The sequence below is a fragment of the Pyxicephalus adspersus genome, chromosome 4, assembly GCF_032062135.1.
Source record: "Pyxicephalus adspersus chromosome 4, UCB_Pads_2.0, whole genome shotgun sequence".
In the NCBI taxonomy this organism is placed as follows: domain Eukaryota; kingdom Metazoa; phylum Chordata; class Amphibia; order Anura; family Pyxicephalidae; genus Pyxicephalus; species Pyxicephalus adspersus.
In genome coordinates, this window is record NC_092861.1 from 30,997,454 (window position 1) to 31,019,060 (window position 21,607).

A 21,607-nucleotide genomic window follows, 5' to 3' on the forward strand; every position below is an offset into this window, starting at 1 on the left:
ATCCCTATTTAATGTACAGCGCTGCGTAATATGTTGGCGCTATATAAATCCTGTTTAATAATAATAATAATAATAATAATAATAATATTATTCGTGTAAACTACAGCTAAACAGTTGTTTACTGAGCTTGTTGTTGTCTCTAATCCAAATATTGTTTGCAGTAGTTTGGTGACGCTTACAAAACGTCACTAAATGTAGAGCGCTGGATAGTCTCTTAAACCGTTTTTGGTTCTTTTTTTTTTTTTTACCTATAAACCTTTAACTGCAAGTTTGGAATAAAAGTCCTTAGTTCTTGATTGCTATACTGTCCATGATGTTACCCAAAAACAGCAAATATATGGATAAAGGAAATATTAAATATCTCCATCTGCTGTATTACAGTTTCAGTGCTCGCCTCCGTATATTTTTTTTCTGTAAATTTTTTATTTTTCATAAAACTCTTACATTTTTTTGTGGTCAACAGAATAGCTTTTTCTTAAGCTTGGCATATATGGCCCTTTCTTCAGGTGCGTTGCCCCTTCTCCATACTTTTATAATCTATGCAGTGCATCCACCTAAAGGTGACTACACAAGTACTATTACGATGATAGTTGTTCATTCAGTGCAACAACAATTATTAGATTCAATAAAAATTGTATTTGAAAATTGCACTGCTCGATCAATTTTATAAACTTCCAATTAATTTGCCCAAGAGGATGGACTGTATTGAAATTTGGCTGATCGCTTCAAAACAATCAAATATCTAAGTGTGTTGGGATAACTGATTTTAATTCAGGGTAATTGGTTGAGTTAAGTTTGTAAATGATAGATTACTTTAAGCAGTATTTTATTTAATCTCAAAGTACAGAACAATACCTTGTGTGTTCCAATGTTTGATTTATTTTAATCAATAATAAATTGTTAGTGGTTGTCTGTACATGTGTTGTCGACCATCTTAAAAGGATGAGTATTTAAATAATGGACAATACTATTACACTACACTATTATTAAAAATACCACAAATGTGTTAAACATTTGTTGTGTGTAGAAATTATGACAACTTGTCCATTAACCTTGACCTAGACCACTTTGCTCACTTTTGCACTATTTGCTTGTTTATGGCTTATTACTCCTTTTTTAATAATTTACAGCACAAATGTGGACCTGCTCGTAGAGGAAATACAGAAAGTTGAACCCCTTATTACTGCTTCTCGCACACAACAAGTGAAACAACTCCTACTAAGACTGCAAGAAAAAATAGGACAACAAGACCACCATAAGTTTTATCTTTTCAAGGTAAGGCACACACTTCATTTTTCTAAATATCGGGGGGCTTAGTGTGTGATGGCCAAGCCCTCTCAACCTTAGCGACATCTGTATACTCAATAAAATAATGTTACATAAACAATGAGACAGTTCTGTTGCAGTTATATTGTATGCCTGCTGATCTACAAGGAGTCCAGTAAGCCTTTACCTTATTGTGCCCCTCCAAGACATGGTATTATTTTATCAGGGTTCTCCCTGTGTTCCCTGGGATCCTGTCACCCTGTTACCAGCAGTGCATTGGAATAGAACCGGGATGTTCATCTTCGGTCTTCAATGGCCTGGATCTGCACTTATTTTTAAGATTTCTCTTGCAGACTGCAGTAATCCTAGTAAGGTGTGTGTAATTGGAGAACTCTGAGGCTTTGTTAGTAACACTCCCCTGCAGATTAGTTTGCAACATCACAGAAACAGTCAGTAGAGGGAGCTGTTGTTTTAATAATAACCAATCATTACACTTTCCCTCATTAAATTCCTTCTACAGGGATGGATGGCAAAAAGCCAAAATATGTTCCAATTATCTTAACATACCAACACTGAATCCGTAACAGTGTTACTCCCTTCTGTATACAAACATACATGTTAGTTTATATATGTATGTGTCTTCTGTGACTACCTTTATCCAGCATCCCCTATATTAATAAAAACCCACAAAGCTGTGGACATATGTATAAATCAGTCACATAGGAATAAATGTATGCATGTTACTACAGAAAAACATGAAAGCATGAAATGGTTCTCAATGTACATTATAAAAGAAGCCAAAATGGGGAGGGGGGTATTTTTTATTTACCATAGGGTTATGAAGGGTAAGAGTTCACCTGAGCCATCCTCTGGATCACTGGGTAGTATGGCTGTATTAGTGGAGAGGATGAATATCTGTCCAGTGCAGTTGTACTGTAGTGTAACTTGTGTTTCATTTAAATTATCACATAGCTTGTTTGCACATAGTGTCTGTACTGTAATTGTTTCAAACTTTAAAGATTCAGGTTCCCAGTGGTACGTCATTATAATCCTGTGTTGGAAAAAAGGAAGCTTTGCAGCATGTGTGAGATAATGAGATGAAGAGAAGAATCAGGTTAAATAAATAGGAAACGTGAAGAGAAATAGCTCATAAAAGCAGGATTTGGGCTCATGCCTTAGAAAATCTGAAAATAGCAAAAAAGTGAAAAGGTATCTGTGCAGAGGGAAAGTCCATGAACAGGAAGATGTTTAAAGTGTAAGTAGACAGTTATGGGAGCATGATATATAGTAAAAAAAAAATAAAACATGCACGATGGGGCATGTAAAAAGAAGTAAGGATTTGGTTTCTTTCCAGGTGTTGGGTTTTTGGCTATCTCAGTTGGCCAAGCCCTGAAATAATGTAACTCTTGCGCATGTTCGTGGGAGTTCATTCATTCCCAGGAGACCCGTGGTATGTGAGGACACCAGGCATATATACCAGCATGCTACATATGTTATACTACACTATGCTACAGCATGCTGTGTTATTGTTATTAAATGATCCATTCATATATGTCATTTTGCCTGTAGTTCTATTTTAACCTCTTGTGATGATTTTTACATTCATAAAAATAGTACATGCGTAATAAATATCCCTACTTTCCTATATTCCTTGATAAATAAAACAGGGGTAAAAGTTTGAAGATACACACAGAAACTATTTAAAGATATACACAGACACCAATTATCCTCCATCTCCATGGCTTCCCAAACTTATTGAAAATATTACATGAGAATATTACTTTGCTGTCAGAACAAATGACATAAACCTGACATTTAACCTCTTCTGACATACACTTTGCTCAAAATAAATTTTTGATTGGCCTTTTGGCACCTACTCACTGTAATACACGCTTGATTTAGATATGTGACAATTCTTGTAATGTGTTTACAGCTCCAGAATGCTGTCAGTGCAGCTTGTCCCTCTGGGAAATTAGAATCCTTACATATGGCTATCCTAATACTCTCTGACTTCTTGACAGCGTTCTTATTGACCCACAATGCTTAGCACAGAAGAAGAACTGTGAATGTCTGCCTACAGAAATTACTTTGTTTATGTACATCTGCATCATGGACTTCTAGCCATGTGTATCCTCAGGAAACCATTGAAGTAGAACTATTTACTCCTTTAAAATATGTTCTTCAGTGTTTCATTGAATACTAAACCGTTTTCTCTCTGCAAAGCCCCATAGCAACATTCTAATTTTATGCAAAATCCAAATCAAAATAATGGTTCGGCTGAAGTTCCAGCTGAACAAAAAAATAATCACAAATTAGATACTGGGATTACTATAACCTCAATCACTTCTGTGTAGTAGCTGCCATTAATAACATTCTGAACCACAGTAAGCACTGGATCATCTGGGTGCAGATATTTTGTTACCAGAATATTATTTGTTGTGATATTACCCCATTGATTTGTTAATGCAAGTGATGTTTTAGAAGTTATAGTATTGCCACTAGCATATTTGATATGGTGATGGTGATAACAATATATCCCACAATGATAATATGTTCTGTCTTGCCATGATAACATAATTTTTACTGGGAGTTTAGGGTTAGATGTTAAAGTTTAGGTTAGGGGCTAAAGTCTTGCAATCCTAAAGTTGGTGACAGCTCACCAATAAGGGGTTGTAACTCAAATTCCAGATCTTGCATCATCTAAAATACCAATAGCACCAACATTTTGGACTTGTACTTATGCATGTACAAAGAAAAGTAAGTGTTTTCCATAATAAACAAATGCCAGTGCTTGTTTTTACTAAATATTTCATGTTTATTCATTGGTGACGACTATAACAATTATATTCATACCATCTAAGAGAAAAACTAATCACATTTCTAATCTGATTGAAAGCAGTGTGATTTTCAATGATCGTTGATAGATTTATATCCAACACACCTGAGACAAATATACAGTTAATGCAAATTGTGAGACCTCATGTCTTCTTCGTGAAATTTTTTTTCTCAATTCTTTATTTTCCACCAAATAAAACTCCCTTAAAGCCACTAAGGTCCATAGGTAATTTCTTTTTGTTGGAAAGCAATAGCCACGTGTTGGGGCTTGGTTTAAAACCCTGTATTTGAAGCTCTTCAAACACATTTTTGTTAAAGCATCTAAAACAAACGCCAAATTTTTTCATTGAATGCATTTTGTGGTCTATATGGACACTTAATCTTTGTGTTCTGTGTTGCCCTATATGTTTCTGAAATTGATGCAAAGCAAAGCTGAAGCACACTTTATAAAAGTTATGAATGTGCCACTGTCTGGTGAAAAGCACACTATTGTGATCATCCATATGGTGTCGTCCTTAATATTTCTGCTCTGTATCTCCTTAGGGATGTTTTACTGACAGCCATCTCAGTTGTCTTCGGCCTTGTCTGTGTGTATGATATTCCATCAGTAAAAAGCAGCAGATTACTGATTATTATTATTTAAACCTTGTGTAGATGATTGATGAATCACACTTTGCAGACACACCTCATCATCTGCCATTTCTTTACCTGTTTCTGTTCTGTATGATAGGTTCTGTTCTTCTCTAGGGATAAACACAGCTGTCATACATACAACGTAGGTAAGGACAGTAATGGACATTGACAGTTAAAAAATGTGCTGGAATATACACTTGGGCACATTGATGTCCATTAGTAGGCATACCTGCACCGTGTAAGTGACAGTTCTGTTCATGCACAGGAATGAATAAATGTTTATTATACATTACAGAAACATGTCCACAAGTGCCAAGGAAAGAGCATTTCTCTACGTAATGCAACTCATCATCTCTCTGAATGGATTCTCATTATTTTTCCTGCTTTTATTGACATTCTGGACAGGAAATTCAATTTCACTGTATACACTGAGAGCAAACCACATCAGTTTTAAAATGTAATAGTTGGCAGATATAAACAGATACCTATTAATTCTAGTTATAGTGTCTGTTAAATTCTCAAATGTATTTTTAAATTATACCTCAAACTTTCTGTGCCTTTTCTCTTCCTTTCTGAGCCTTGGCATTTATAAAAGGAGAGGATGGGACTTTACTACACTGTAGGGTGCTTTGGACCAATGCTGTAAATGCCTCCATAGTAGCCCCTGAATCTATGGCCCTAAAGGGTCCTGGAAAGCTGTCTAAGTTTACTTAACCCATCAGTACAACCACTTAGATTACCCACTGTTTAAAAAGGTTTCACTTGCTAGATTCAGTTTAGGTTGCATAAACTAAATTGTAGGAGCATTGATTGCTATGCCTGAGCCACAGTACTTCCAATCAGTGTGAAGAATAGGACTATAATACACACAGGCAGTACCTTGGGATGTAAGTGTGAAGGAAAAAAGACTTGGTGAGGGATGATGAGTCAGAGAGATAACAAGCTTTTCTTTTTTCTTTTTTTGGTATACTTACAACATATAGGCTGTACTAGATTAATGATCTGCAAACTGATTCACCATTCACAAATAAATTGCTTCAAGGTAAGATAAAAGGACACTAACTACCAATTATTGAGCCATTATTAGGGCCACTGGCCACTTGTAATTGGGGTTATAATACATGAGTATAAAAAGGTAGCTACCACTGACACCAGTGTAAATAAGTTTTTTATATTAGGGATCATAGCAGACCACTAACCACCAAAGGAAAGAGCTCCATCTATAAAGGGGCATGAAAAGCCCCTGACCACCAGTGTAAAAGGGTATTTTATTACATAAATATTAAAATCTGCCTACCAGTAACATCATTGTTAAAATGTTTTTTTTTTTTTAATTAAAATACAGTCTATAGTAAATCGCTATACGCCAAAATGAAAGGACCACTTTTGCTTGTGTACTCCAAGATAAAGGGGCTATTACAAACTAAAATGAGTTCTTTATATATGTCTATAAAAAGTTATCTTCTTCAACTGACTTTAATGTAAACAAGGCTAATATATTAGATAGCATAGTAAACCAGTAAAATATAAGACACTAGATAGGGGGAGTGGTAAGGAGTCAAATAGTGGAAACTTCCATAAAAATGTAGTTCTGTAGCTCGATAATTTGTACTTAGGGAGCTTTGTACATAGAGCTTGACTTTGTATAGTGCCAGAACGTTATTATAGGTTGGACATTTTACAAATCTTTATTTCAATGGTGTATTTATCTTTTCCATGCAACATTTTCATGCGATCTAAAGAGATTTAATAGAAAAAAGTCTCCATTTTAGCATCCCACAAAATAAATAATTGGGATGTAGGGATTAATTTTCTTTCTTTGGAAAAGAGGCAAAATGTACACACTTTTTTTTATAAAGATCTCCCTAGTAGTTACCATTAAACAGCCAAAGAATTTACTGTAATTTGTCATATTTCATTTTTTATGTTTTATGCAGAAATGTTTGGAACTTGTGACCTCTTTATACATGAGGCAAACATATATCAGGCAAAGTAATGATCGATTCCTGCTGTTTCCACCCTAAATTATCACTGTCTTTTCACTAGTTGATCTGAATGATTTATATCTATGTTGGCATTAGCTTAACAAGCTTTTTTTTTTTGTTTCAGGTCCTCCGGGCTCACATATTACCTCTTACCAATGTGGCATTTAATAAATCTGGTTCTAGGTAAGATGCACACACTTTAATTTTTTTGCTATACATACTATAACCTTCTTGGAGCAATCCTTAGACATGAGATATATGTAACTTATGTGTATGATCTGGTATCTGTTTTTTTTTGCATTCTCAGCAGATTTTGCAGAATCAGCTCTTATTGGAGTCTACACCAAATTTCTCTTTTTTTTCTTTCTGTATAGTTTCATTACTGGCAGTTATGATAGAACCTGTAAAGTTTGGGACACAGCATCAGGAGAAGAGTTGCATACCTTGGAAGGCCATCGAAATGTGGTCTATGCCATCCAGTTTAATAATCCTTATGGGTAAGTAAATGGCAGAGAATGATCCTTTTTTAAGGGAATAAATAATACATTTGACTGTATATAGTTAACACATGATTTTCTTGATTTATCTGGGTGTAAACTTACCTAAATTTCTTTAGTGCAATAGTAGTGTAGTAGAAATGTAGTTGCTGTGTTCCACAATTCCTTATTCGATTAATGTACATTCAAGGCCTCCCTAGTATATCACAGAGATTTTTATACAACTCTGAATGTATTGTTACTCAATGCTAACCTCGGACTTCACATTAATAGCTGCAGATGTCAAGACTGAACAAAGTTTATTATTTTCCATGCAAGACAAACTGACAGTCTCCTCACACTGACCCTCCTTTACGCACCTTGCTTTTGCTCGCCTGCCTCTCATTTCTTCATTGCAGCATGCATCAATAGTTCACACTTTTAGGTGTGGGGGAACATGCGACCTGTTCCCATGTGACAGTTCTGAGACCTAGGTCAAATGGGAGTCATTTCACCATGCAGTTGTCAATGCCGCTAATCTAAGCACTGTGAGGAATGAGTGGTGAGAGATCACTGGCATTAGGTGTATAGGCGGGGTGGAGGACAAGGGGAGAGCATCTTCTTAAAGTGGAACTAAATTCCCACTTAACAAAATAAAGGGTTAGGCAGGTGGATTTCACAGAAAGGGGTATTATATAGATATCTTTTAAAGTGGAAGTAAACTCACACAAAAAGGAGGATTTTTTTTATTTAGCAGAAAAAAACATGCAATCTGTCTTTTGTTAAAAAAATATTTTTTTTCTGGCTCCTGGTAGTATTTTGTTTTTTTATGTGCTCTATACCAGTGTTTTTCAACTTTTTTGAGCCACGGCACATTTTTTTACATTGAAAAAATCCTGCGGCACACCACAAATCAAAAATGTTACAAAATGACACTCTGTAGCTAATTCTTTTGTCTCTAAGAATGAACAAGAAAACTATGTTACCTACTGCCACCCACTGACATGGAAGAGTATTACATTACTCTGCCAGTCACTACAGCACAGACACTTGACAATGGTAATTGGATAATTTCCCACGGTACACCTAAAGATCCCTCATGGCACACTAGTGTGCCACGGCACAGTGGTTGAAAATCACTGCTCTATACTGCATGGTAAAATATTATTATTAATAAACAGTATTTATATAGCAGAAACAAATTACACTGGGCTGTACATTAAATATGGTTTGCAAATGACAGACAGATACAGACAGTGACACAGTAGGGGAAGAAGAGCTTACAATCTAAAATGGCTTTGTTCTTGCCCCTGCCAAGAATAGACTCTGAAACTACATGGTATTCCTGTGTACCTGCAGAAGTTATAATATTGGTGGTCACTCAGTGGTTGAAGAAGTGGATAGTGCATACTAGTAAAGTATATACTAGTATGCACTATCTAGTACTAGTATAGTATATACTAGATAGTGCATACATGCTGTGCATACTTGCCAAATATGACAAACACTCACCCACACCAGTGAGTTTTTTTTCTGCTTTAACCACCTAACCGATAACCCCAACCTTGGTACGGGGTAAAAAAAGTTACTATTTTCGATAACCCCGAACTTTTCTCACTGTATGTAAATACAGTAAGAAAAGTTCGGGTTTATCGATCACTTACCTGGTCCCGCTGCGATTGTCCATCCGTCGTGTTCCAGCGTCGTCCTCCAGCGTCGGGTGTCCTCTCCGGGAAGAAGAAGCCGTCTAGCTTCTTCTTCTAAGCCGGCCGGCTTAGAAGAAAAAGCCGTCCGGCTTCTTCTCCCTCCGTTCTGTCCAGCGTGATCGCAAAAAAAAAAAAAATACCTTCTCCCACCGTTCCTCCGGACACGTCCATCCTCTTCGATCTTCAGCCGACGAGTGCAGTGACGATCACCTGGGTTTCCCGGTGACGTCGCTGCATGCGTCGGCGCGGGAGGGGGGCGGGAAATTCAAAATTTTGTATTGAGTTCCTTTGCATTGAACTCAATACAAAAAAGCTGTATTGAGTGTGCAGGATCGTTCGTCGTTCGTTTTCCAACGATAATAATTGGAAGTGTGTACGTAGCTTAAACCATCTTTTTGCAGGCAGTAACGCCTGATAACTCGATGGTATTTGGGAATCAGAATCTTTTCCTCCCATATATTTGCTCAGAGCTTGGTTCTGTAATAAAATTTACCATGTTTTATTACACAAGTCAATCTTTTTGTGTAACAGATCCAAGCACTATGTTGCGTTAATATGATTAGTGCCCAAAGTTCCAGTGCACCATGAATTCACTAATTATTGGGGCTAGCATATTATTAGGGTTTTGTAATGACAAGGTCTAGGAACTTAGGGTTAGGTGTAGAGGTGGATTGTAATGTTAACTGATACTTTCATGCTTTCCATACATCTAACAAACAAAATGACCATTCAAAAAAAAAAAAACAGTGAAAAAAAACAGTTAACAGTGAAAAAAATCATATATTTCAGACATCATTTGCCCTGGGTATGTGGTCTAAAGACTAAACAATTAGCCCTACTAGGTAACCTGATCTAATCCAAATCAGTATTTACTATATTTTGTCAAACAATTGTCCTAAATCAAAAGATCATTTAAAATGTGTAACTGATCATGAGATACCAGCCTAAGTTTTCTGGGTAAGGATTAAGGGCTCAACCTTAGGTTAGGTTAAATGTTGGGTGAGAGTTAGGGTTAAGTATTGGACCAGTTTAAGAGTTTAGAGATTATAGTTTAAGATTTGGTTTATGAGAGTTTGAGAAGTAGGATTTGGTTTCATTGCGGAGGGTAAGGCTGCATACACACGTTAGACTTTTGGAAAGGATCTTTCACGATCCTTTCCAACGACAAAAGACTAACAAATGAATGAGTGAGCGATTTTCATATAGCACTGTTCTGCTCAATGGAGAGGGGAGGGGGAGAACAAGTGAGTGGCACCCCGCTATGCTCTCTCCCTTTCACTTGTATTGCAGTCATTCGTCATTCATGAAACCGTCAGGACAGATCCATGAACAACCTCAGAAAAGCACTGTACACACGTCAATTTCTCGCTAACTAGCCAATACTAGCCCCAATTCGATAATCAGACGAGAACCATCTGACGAGCATACGTAGCCTTAATCCTGATTGCTGTTGTTTTCTTTGCAAACAAATCAACAAGTTTGCATTAAAAGTCTTCCGGCATCGAATACTTCTATGTAAAATGCTTTTCTGTTTTGTAAGAATACCCTGTGATGTGACAACACTGGTGCCCGTCACTGTCATATTGCATGACAGGTAGATTAATGTATTCCTTAACTAGAGATTCAGCCTAAATAGGACTTTTACATTCTCTACTCCTACCAGCTAAACAGACCAGTAAAAAAAAACAGGAAGCAGAATATAGGCTATCGGAGAATATTAGACTTCCAATACTGGTAAAATTTAGGTCTGGTTAGGTAACCAGGAATAGCTTACTTATATTGGTAATTTATTTACACGCTTAAATGTCTAATTTTTTCATGGCTAAAAGCCCTGTGTAGACAACCAACATCTGCTGGTGTTAAAAAATAAACTGTTGCAATTATATTCTACAATGAGTGTTTTTAATATAAAGATATGACTGTTTAGCTAAAGGCTTTAATTCATACTAAGGATCCATCAATATCCCATAATGCCACAGCCGAACTGCTCTTTATTACAAAGTTGTATACCACAATCCCAAAGGCCTTCTGTTGCTACATATAATTAAACCATATTTTCATCTTCTCATCCCATATTTTATACTATTGATTGTAATACATTTTGGAATAATTCCCAGATACACAGACATCTTGTCCATGTGTTGGTAATATCTGGTTTGCTGTTCAATCGTCAGTTCAGCTTCCTAAAAAAATTTCAGGTATGAAAACAAAATGTGTTTTTCCAACAGCAGTAAAATTGAAATATTTAAAAAGAGACAGAAGACCATGATGTGTGGTGTGTGTACACTTGTTGTTCGTTGTTCATGGATCCGTACCTGGGGATCCACGAACGATCGTTATTTAAGTGAAGTGGGGAGAGCGCAACGGGTTGCCACTCCATTGTCCTCCCCTCTTTGCATAGAGCAGAATGGTGCTGTATGTACAGAGCTCATTCATGCATCTTTCAGTCTTTTGTCATTGAAAAAGATTGTGAAAGATCCTTACCAGCGACAATTATTGAACCTATGTGCGCAGCCTTAGATATCTCTTCACTAGGGTCTTGTGGAGTGTTGTAAAGACTGGGCAGACTACTAAACCTTGACATTCTACAATTAAAGTAGGAAAAAAAAAGTTCTTAATAATTGAAAATCTTTCTACTTTTCTAATAAGATGTTGGTGCCTCTGCTACTTACCAAAGTCATACTCCACTAGCAAGTTTTACAGGTAGATCAATATCTATGAGCTCAGCACATATGGCCATGCTAGGCAACTATCGTGAATCTCGGTGTCACTAATTAGAAAAGTGCAACAAAAATACAAGAAATATATAAAAATGTAGAAATGTAAGAATATTGTAGATCCTACTTATAAATAAATATGTGTTAGGATAAGAAAATGTACATTTTGCTAGATAACTGCTGCCTACACGTTTCACATTGTGAATTTGCATAATGAAAAAGAAAGAAATAAGGAGCTGTCATATGGGCGAGTGGCGATAATCACTCTGAGATGCTTACAACAGCAATCTTTCAGCGTGTGGCGTAAGCAGCCTGGAGAAAAGATTTTACAAGACTAGGCAGAGAACACATTAGCTGTCAAACATACAGTGATTTGTTTCCTAGACAGACACTGGTAACACAAATAGAAGGTTTACCAGTTTGCCGCCCATCATTATATGAGTGTGTTCAATGGTGTGCTAGGTTTCTGTGGTCTTTCTGTGTGCAGGATATTTCAGATTTTGCAGGTATTAGAAGGTTAAACCAGTCTCTGGCTTCCTATATCAACTGGTTTATTGAAATCCTTGTTCATGAGTTCCAAGCTCCACCCATGTGATCTGGCATTTATGAGGATGATATGTATTTTATCATTCATATCTGTTCTTCTTAATGGGCTTTATTGTCTAAAGGTTCTACAACAGCCACTCAAGCCATTACTCTTTAGGGCCACTTTATGTACAAGACAGCTGCATTTCCAGTAATTTTAGAATGAGGAAGCATGTTGATTAAGCTTGAAGAAGACTTCCCAAACAAGAGACCCACCAAACTTCTTGCAGGAATGCCTGAATGGATTTTGGTTGAACTGTAAGGAAATGGTGCTCCAGTGGTTTCAGATGTTGGTTTAAGGTAAACCCTAGCGATGAACTTTTCTGATTTGCTCCTATGGACTGATCAGTATTCCACAGAAAGTGTTTTGTTATATCTGTCCTAAAGTTTGCTTAGGCATTGGTTGTTGATTTAATATGCAGATCACCATTGCTGACCTCTTTGAAAATAATAGGTATGTGTTTTGCACTGATTTCAGTACTTTCTGATTTCTGTAAATCCATAACAGCTATGCAGCCAATGAAGTAAGAAAACACAAATGAACAATTTTGCAAAGCAGGGGTTCTTATTTTGCATGCTTTATATTTGTCATTGGCCAGGCAGCCTGTTTGTTTTCCCTAGCACAGACTCACTTATATTCTTTAATTATATATTCATGCACACATATAGTGCATGGCTATCTGTGTTAAGTATGTTAATGTACTACAAAATGCACAAACATTTTATATTTTAGGTGTGTTTAGCATTTAACCCTCAGAGTACCCTGGTGGCAACAGGGAGTATGGACACTACGGCAAAACTTTGGGACATAAAAAGTGGAGAAGAGGCATTCACCTTAAGTGTAAGTTACATCTATTACCATGCTTACTATAATCCATACTTTGTAAAGAACAGAGATTACAGGCAATATAAGTGTCACTTGTCCATGCTTCATTAGGCCAAAAAGTCTGCTGAGCAGTTAGAGGCCTTGAGATTGTGTCCATGGTATGAGTTTGACATGCTTCTGAGATATTTTAATCTTTATTGGTTGGTGCATTTACCATACAGTTGACCTCCTTCCCACCTGCATTGGACCTGCTTTAATATTTTTATGCAAACTTATGTAAACAAAATTCTGTTGATACATGTTGTTCGCTTATTTACAGAGTGAACAAAACAGTCATATTCTTAATGTGCCTTATAGTTACACAGTTATCTTTTAAGGTTCAATGTTATAATATTAAATAATACTTTGACAGTAAAAATTGCAAAGCTATCTAAACCAAAGTCCTGTGCTAACGTTATTTTTATTATCCTAGACACCAGATTACTTTTTATTACTTACCATCCATTATGGAAACAGAAAACAATTTCTGTACATCTGTTCTCCCTTCAACTGTTATTTAGGTGAAGCTTTATAGCTAAACACCCACTCACCTCAATCAGACTGCAGGGAACAACGTGTCAAACCCATCTCTGCCAGGTCGCCTTGTTTGTCGTCAATTGAGGTTTCTAACAGAACAATTATACCCAGTATCTTTGTTCTTTCACATAAAGCGCTCTTTGCACAGTCCCACTTGGCGATTTACATGGCCTTGTTGCATTATCACTGCTGCAGGTTGGATTTATCGTCATGCTTTTCAGACAAGTCCTTTACCTAACCAGGGCTCCAGAAAAGAGTTGTTAGCAAAGTATTGTGGGTTCTAAAGTAAACGTAAAAGCAGAATCTGTTAGTTTGGCCTATACAGAGGTGAAATCTTCATATTAGTTTGACAGGAGCCTTACATACAGTTATAGGTTCTGCTGTTTTGCTTTAAGCTTTATATGCCTCAATTCTTGCTACAATCCCAGCGCCATATTTGTCTTTTGATTTGATATAAACATCTAGTTGGTTCACCTTCTGGACCCGACTCCCGGTTTTCTATCTACCATAGTTCGTGGTCTAATTTGTGCCCAGATTTGTGCTGATGTCCGGTTTGCCCCTGACCCTGTTTGTCTGGTAAAGATACCAGCCTGGTTGGAAAGTCCCTACCTAGCCCATGTTTAGAAACAACTACTCTGTCCAGCCTCCATAAGCCAGTACATAATGATGTGGAGGATCTGATGAGATGCTAAGTCTGCTGAGAATCAGCAACATTTATTGAATATGTATAGTGCCAAGAGGAATATTGTCATAATATTAAGAATTACGAAAATAAATGTACAAAATGGTTCTTTTCATTCTCAATAAAAGATGTTCTATTTCTCCATGCTAAGGTATATTTAAGGATGCAGTATACCATGACACTTCAAAAATATCTTTAAAAAGACACCTTGTCTTACTGATCCAAAGGACACAAAGGGTTGTTATAATAAACAGTATTTTTAGTAGCTACAGTAGTCGATCATAATTCACCACTGATGTCAGACTAGTACAGGATGGATAATAGATTGCCATTGTAACTTTGTCTGCATTTCTTTAGAATGATATATCATTTTTCTATGCTGTTCATTTAATTTGTGATTCTGCTTTTTTTTTTCTCCAGGGACATTCTGCAGAAATCATTTCATTGTCGTTTAACACGACCGGAGACCAGCTGATCACAGGCTCTTTTGATCACACAGTCTCTGTATGGGACATTCCTTCCGGCAGGTACACCTTTTTTTTCCCCTGCCATTGTAATTATGCTGTAACACTTCAAAGATGGCAAAGCAGAAGCACCTTACTATTTCTATCTAGAATTAAAATGATGTCTACAAATCAGTTTAAAGCTTGTTATGTTGTGAATATTTCTTCATAGCTCTTCATAGCTATGTCTGAATTACTTATTAGTTTTTGTTCTCTGAAGAATAAATATTAAATAATGTTCAATAATGTTTTTGGTAAGATTTAAAACATGTGCATTTTGTCTAAGAAGTTAAAGGACTAAGTAGCATATTTATATTTCTGTCTGCGTCCACCACCATCCACAAGCACCAACTCTCATTGGTGCATTGATAACAAGGAAGAACAGGGATGGAGATACAAGTTGAGCAGGGATGAAAATTCAAGTTAAAGAAATTGAGGGACAAAGAAGGGAATTATGATACATAACACTAAAAATGTCAGTAATTTTTTTTTTAATGGCGCCTGATGGAAGTATGTGAGTCCCAACTTTTTTTTAATGTCTTGGTTACTCAAACATAGACATATTCCTGCCATTAATATTGATTGTTGCTTTATATGTGGGAATTTCAGCTGTCTTGTATAAGATTTGCATAATCCAAAAATATGCAACCAGGATCTAAACCTTGTCATCATCATCCAAAGTTGTTTGTTTCTATGCCACTATTTCACAATTACATACATAGAACAGTTAGATAGGTAAATGTTGGTAACTCATTCATGTATTCCAGTAAGTCTTAGTCACAGCTAACATTAAAACATATTCATGTATTTTATCTAAACTATTAGTGGACAACCTAAGATGATTGTGTGCCCCCCCTCCCCCCTTTAGTTCCTATAAAATAGTCACCAAGATGGAAAGCATGAATCTCCCTACCACAAACAGCAATGCAGACCTAACGGGTTCTAACCACCAAAAAAACCTCAATTACAGTACACTTTATTATTGCTAAATTGAAACAACAGACCGTAATGTATTGTATTTGTCCTTCACAGGAAAGCTCACACCCTAATGGGTCATCTAGGGGAGATCAGCAGCGCACAGTTCAATTGGGACTGCTCCCTTATTGCCACTGCCTCCATGGATAAGACCTGCAGGGTATGGATAATATGAGGTCATTCTGAGATATTGTGGGTTTACAGTATTCTAGTTATGTAATGAAAATGCAGAATTAAAGATTGCTGTTTATGGCAGCTGTTTTGTCCAAAGCCTTGGTTAATTCTTAACGGAGATGCTGCTTACATGGTTTTTGCAATATTTTCAATGCAGCCTCTGTTTTGGTAGAAGAAATTTATTTAAGGTATTATATTGCATTTTATTTATTATAAATAAAAAAAATGCAATATCTTGAGAAAACCAGATTTGATGGCTGAGGGAATCGTGGTCAATCAAAACATAATCTAGGCTTTGAGGAGATTATTGTGTTTAAAAAAGAGGACTTCATAAAACAACATTTAGCACTGGAATGTAGAGTAAACGGTCATACCATGCCATGGTTATAATACATAGTGTTTCACATAAAATGACTATAGTTGGCTAATGAAAGAACTTGACTCACACATCCCCTGTGGGTGTATTGATTATGGCATCTCCACCAAATAAAGGGGGCTGGGGAGAACACTTGGTATGAACTGTGTGATGGGCCAGTTACATGTTGCACATGTAACATGTTGCAAAGTGAATATACCCATTGTATGACACCAGTATTGGCACATATTAGGCACTGGTATATAAAACATGGTGTAGACAACCTGCCAATATTTATGTAAGATAAAAAAAGTGTAGAAAACAACTTTGTTGAAGCCCCTTTTGATTTGTTTCCAGCATTCAGTCTTCTTGGGGAGGAATCTATCAGCATGGCACATCTTGACTTGGCAATATTTACCTACTCTTCCTTCACAAAAGCTCTCCAAATCTGTCAGATTGTGTGCACAGCTCTCTCCAGGGCAAACTACAGATTTTTTTTTTATTGAAATGGTGAAGCCATTGTTTTGTTCATTTGGATGTATGCTTGGGGTCATTGTGGTGTTGAAAGGTGAAATTCTTTTTATTTTCAGCTTTCCAGCAGGCACCTAATGGTTTTGAGCCAAAAGTGACCGGTATTTGAAACTGTTCATACTTCCCTGCACCCTGACTTACAGCCCCAGTTCTAACTGAGAAAAAACAACTCAAAAGCATGATACTGCCACCATCGTGCTTTACTGTAGGGATGCTGTTCTTTTGGTGATGCAGAAAGGTTGCAAGACAAAAGAAGAAACATCAAGGACCAGAGAAATTTGCAAAAAATGCATAAGTACAATTTGGCACAAAAACAGCAATTCACATCACCAAAAAAACACCATTCAGACAATATTAGCTGCCAGTTTTTGGAGGAAATAATATCTATAAAATGGATAATTAGTTATTGTCCCCTGATAACCCAGCACTGCATGTCCCCCCTCCCCCAAACAGACTATTGTATGCCCTTTAGTACACTCCAAAATCCCTGTGGGCACCAAGTCCTAAATAAATAAATTTGCTTGATCTGCCTCTGTAAATACTGTTGTGATTTAATAAGAAGTTTATAGTAGATAACTCAAATTTATGACTCTGTCAAAGATAGCAGACACTGCAAAACCACAGCCACAAATTCTCTTCATTATTTCCGCAATATATTCTGACCTTGTGCAGAAGCTCTGGTCAATACTAATAATAATTGTATTGACTACTGTCCAGGTGATGGCTGTGATGGATGTATAGCCGGAGCAGGTTTCATTTTTTTCAGGAGGAAATTTGCTTGAAACAATCAGAGTGTATTCCCTATAGTGTTAAACAGCTCATAAACGAGAATTAGAGGTGATCACTTCACTGCCTCTTCTACTCGAAGATGTACACAGGCCTCTTTTTATTGTTTAACTCTCACAGCATCACAAGAAAATAATTGTTTGAGCAGAATAGAAATTCTCAGAAGCTATTTATAAATTCATCTTTGTATCAGCAGCCAACCAGTGCAGAATACTTTACATCAGTGATTTTCAACCACTGTACTGCGGCACACTAGTGTGCTGTGAGAGATCTTCAGGTGTACCGTGGGAAATTATCCAATTACTATTGTCGAGTGTCTGTGCCATAGTGACTTGCAGAGTAATGTAATACTCTTCCATGTCAGTGGGTGGCAGTAGGTAAAAAAAGTTTCCTTGGTATTGATGTTTTTAAGCAAGGTAGTTATAAGTGTGAATTAGGACATTTCAGATTTAAACATAAACATATAATTTCAAATGAGCAGAAATGATTCCCAATTCTGATTAGTGATCTGCTTGTGAATTGTTCATTGTATACCATACAAGGGCCAACCATCTGAGTAGATGAAGTATTACCACAGAAGTTTATGGTGAGAAGAAAGTAAAGGAATCAAAATAAGTTACCCTTGCCTTGGAGAAATGGGGCCTTGCTATTAGTGTCTTGCACTTGAAGATATTAGATGCCTGGCTGTTACTTACTGACCTAGAACAAATATTCAAAATAGAGAAATGAGATTAAAGAGGAACTATACTCAAAACTCAAAAAAACAAAACAAAAACACAGTTCCCTTCAATCTCGCAGGGCAGTCCGATCACTCCGGGGGTGCCTGGCATCGGGTCCCGCGTCGTCTCGTAATCTGTCCCAGAACCGGCGCTCCAGCCACCACCATCTTTGTCTTCTCTTCCAGGTTCTTCATCCTACGTCACCCGACCCAGGCGTGAGATCAGGTAACGTAGGATGAAAAAAAATTTGCTGATCTCACTGAACATGCGTAAGATTGGCAAATTTTTTTCTTTGAGCAAAAAGGCTCCTTCTGTGCCTTTTATGTAAAGTGAACATTTTAAATTGTATGGTATGCTTTTTTAAGGTTCTTGTTTCTGACTAAAATTGACACATTAAGGTAGCCCAGCAGCTGGCATTTGCAGAATGAGAATTAGCAGCTGCATCCTCCATGTTTCTTCTTTCCTTTATATATTTAATTACAGCTGACAAAATTACCTGAATCTGTCTTTGTAGCATACTTCTGCAATCCCCAAACACAACTGTGTAAAGTTTGACTCAAACCAGGATGTACTCACCTTCCCTGCCATGCAAAATGTCAGTGCTTTGTTCTGTGTTTTATCATGTCAAATACCACATTTGAGTAATAGGATGGCACAGGGCAGAAAAGTAGCACCTCCACCATTAATGGAATTGTAGATGAAGGGCAGCTTCACATTTAAAAAAGACAACAGAATATTTTTAATTTTTTTTTTATATTTAAACTGGAATTTAGGTGGGGGAAGCCTGATAATACTCTGTACTGATTTTCCTTTATTTTTTGTGTTAACCTTTTTTTTCCCCCACAGCTGTGGGATGCCCGGACTGGTGAAAGTGTGGCTACCCTAACTGGACATGAAGATGAGGTTTTAGATGTCTCATTTGATTCTACTGGCCAGCTCATTGCTACAGCCTCTGCAGATGGTTAGTATGGCTCATAAATCTCCTAATAGCAGTTTAAAGTTGTTTTCAGTGAAGGCATCCTTGGCATATACTTTTTGTATGATTATTTTGTATTGACCTAGTTTGTGATTGGTTTACTGTAGCCCTAAGACATACAACTACTGCAGTGGGCTTTAAAATAATTCCACCTAAATGTGAGATCTCCTACCTGTAACCTACCTACTGTGATAGCAGGTTTCAGGTGAATGGCTGTTGTCCGTGTTCTACATTAGATCTCCATCTATGCCTGTGGGGAATATATTAGGTGACCCTAGGGGTGAGAATACAAACATCTTCTAGCATATTGAATATTGAAATATTTTTTGTTTTGGCCCTAAGTATTGTTGTGCTGTTTTTGGGAACCTCTGCTTGGTTTAGGGCTCTAAGGGATTAAGATTTAGGTTGCACTTTCTTTTCAAAGTGGAAAATATTAGTTTAAACAATTGTTTTTGATTGATTAAAGTTACATTAGGTTTTATGATTTAATGTTTTCTTGGCATCCTGGGAGAACGTATGTCATGCAGCTTTACTGTACAGAAGACATACCTGGCCATAGCTTCTTATTGGTGCAGGAATCCAAACTTTATAATTTTAAAGCTGTTCAACAAAAAAAAGTTGGAAGAATTTCAATCATTTAATGTTCCTCCAGGCTTTGCCATTTATATGTTTTGAATGTTATAAATAACCATTTTCTTGATTGCCTTCTACTTTCCTGTAAAGTACAGAATTGCATACAGTGAGAATAGTATGATTCATGTTCAGTACTCTGCAGTTAACTGCCCCTGGCTCCGTCAAGTGCCTCTCAAATGCTTATATGGCGATTACATGCAATTTTCAGCCCTTTGCTGATAGCAGACTAAGAAAGCTTCTAAGGATTAATTGGTTCAGTTAATCTTTAGCTGGAGGCTGGGATTATTTGATACAGCCATTGGACATTGTAAATGGTTATATTTTTATTTCTTGTGCTCAGTGCATTGGGGGGAACTGTTACTATATAAAAAGACTTTTGAGTATGTTATTGCTCACTTTGATCTGCAGGTGTTGGTTTTGTATATAGTATTTATACCTGTAATCTCTGTATTAAACAGGAACAGCCAGAGTATATAATGCAGCCAGCAGGAAATGTCTAGCCAAGCTAGAAGGGCATGACGGTGAAATTTCAAAGGTGAGTTATGCGCATACGTTCAGTTAAATCTGACTCCTAAATAGAAATTTTAAACCCTCTAGTAGGTGCTCGGGATCTCTTTTAGACTGGTAATAAGATCAGGGGAGAGGGAAGTGCTCTTTAGTTCTGAAACATATTCTGGCAATGGGTGACAACAGAGTTTATCCATAAATTCAGTATAAAAACTGCTGTTACCTTTAGACAGGGTGCTACTGCCAGGAACACTTTAACATGATGGTAAAGACTAAAGCAAAAGGGTCCTCCCCCCCCAAAAAACAAAAAAAACTAAACACTTTTATTATTTTATATACTAGCCACCCTTTTATGTAACATTAAAATGTGGTGATCAGTCTGCATTAAATTCAGGGGTAAATAACTCCAGATTCATGGTAAAGATTCCATCTTTCCAATGATAGTTGTAAAGTTTAAAGAAAGTAAGCTAGCAAGAGTTCTGAAATACTATAGGCAGGTATTTAAGGATGTCTGTCAGTTTTTAATCTATAAGAAAAGGCTTAGGTTTAGGAGAACATGTTTTATACCATAGTATTTTAAATTTACCATCAGGCCATTAGGCTATTGATGCCCAGCTGGCACCTTGTCCTTGCTGGTTAAGCTCGGTGGAATACTGCAGCATCTTATTTCTTTCCGCTTGTGGAAAGCACATACTGGAAGTTTCACCTTATTCTCAGGCATTTTTCAGCCAGCCCTTTTTATTTGATTACTTTTTTTTTTATTTAAGTATCCATTTATCTGGTGCTGTCTCTGAAGAATTTTCCATATACTCTGCTAAGAGGTTGTATTTTTCACTTTCTGTGTAAGCTGACAATAAATCATTTATTCTAGGAATCAGAGAATTGCTGATTTGTTTGCAGGTTCAACCTGTGAATGGCAGTAATATTTTAAGGATTTTCTAATTATGTTGTATTGAAAATAGAAAAGCTGTAGCTGTTGATAACGCTTAGCTTTAAGGTTTTGTCAGGTGTGTTTGGGATGACTCTCTAGAATTTTATACTGAACACAGAGCAAAGTTATTGTTAATTCACACTGAACTCCAACTCCATCCTCATTACTATACAAAGCACTGGTGCCGTGCAATGCTTACCACTGTGTAACATGATCCTCATTTCATTAAC

General features: G+C 36.8%; 1 protein-coding gene across 1 annotated transcript in view; it reads left to right on the forward strand.

Moving 5' to 3' along the window:
- Positions 1-21,607, forward strand: part of DAW1 (dynein assembly factor with WD repeats 1) — a 30,686-nt gene that overhangs the window by 5,930 nt on the left and 3,149 nt on the right. Inside the window, exons 3-11 of the mRNA XM_072410104.1 lie at positions 1,131-1,275; positions 6,844-6,902; positions 7,094-7,216; positions 12,106-12,124; positions 12,937-13,044; positions 14,708-14,814; positions 15,823-15,925; positions 19,177-19,291; positions 20,398-20,474. Coding sequence (XP_072266205.1) covers positions 1,131-1,275; positions 6,844-6,902; positions 7,094-7,216; positions 12,106-12,124; positions 12,937-13,044; positions 14,708-14,814; positions 15,823-15,925; positions 19,177-19,291; positions 20,398-20,474 — 856 coding nt within the window. The remainder of the gene's footprint in view (positions 1-1,130; positions 1,276-6,843; positions 6,903-7,093; positions 7,217-12,105; positions 12,125-12,936; positions 13,045-14,707; positions 14,815-15,822; positions 15,926-19,176; positions 19,292-20,397; positions 20,475-21,607) is intronic.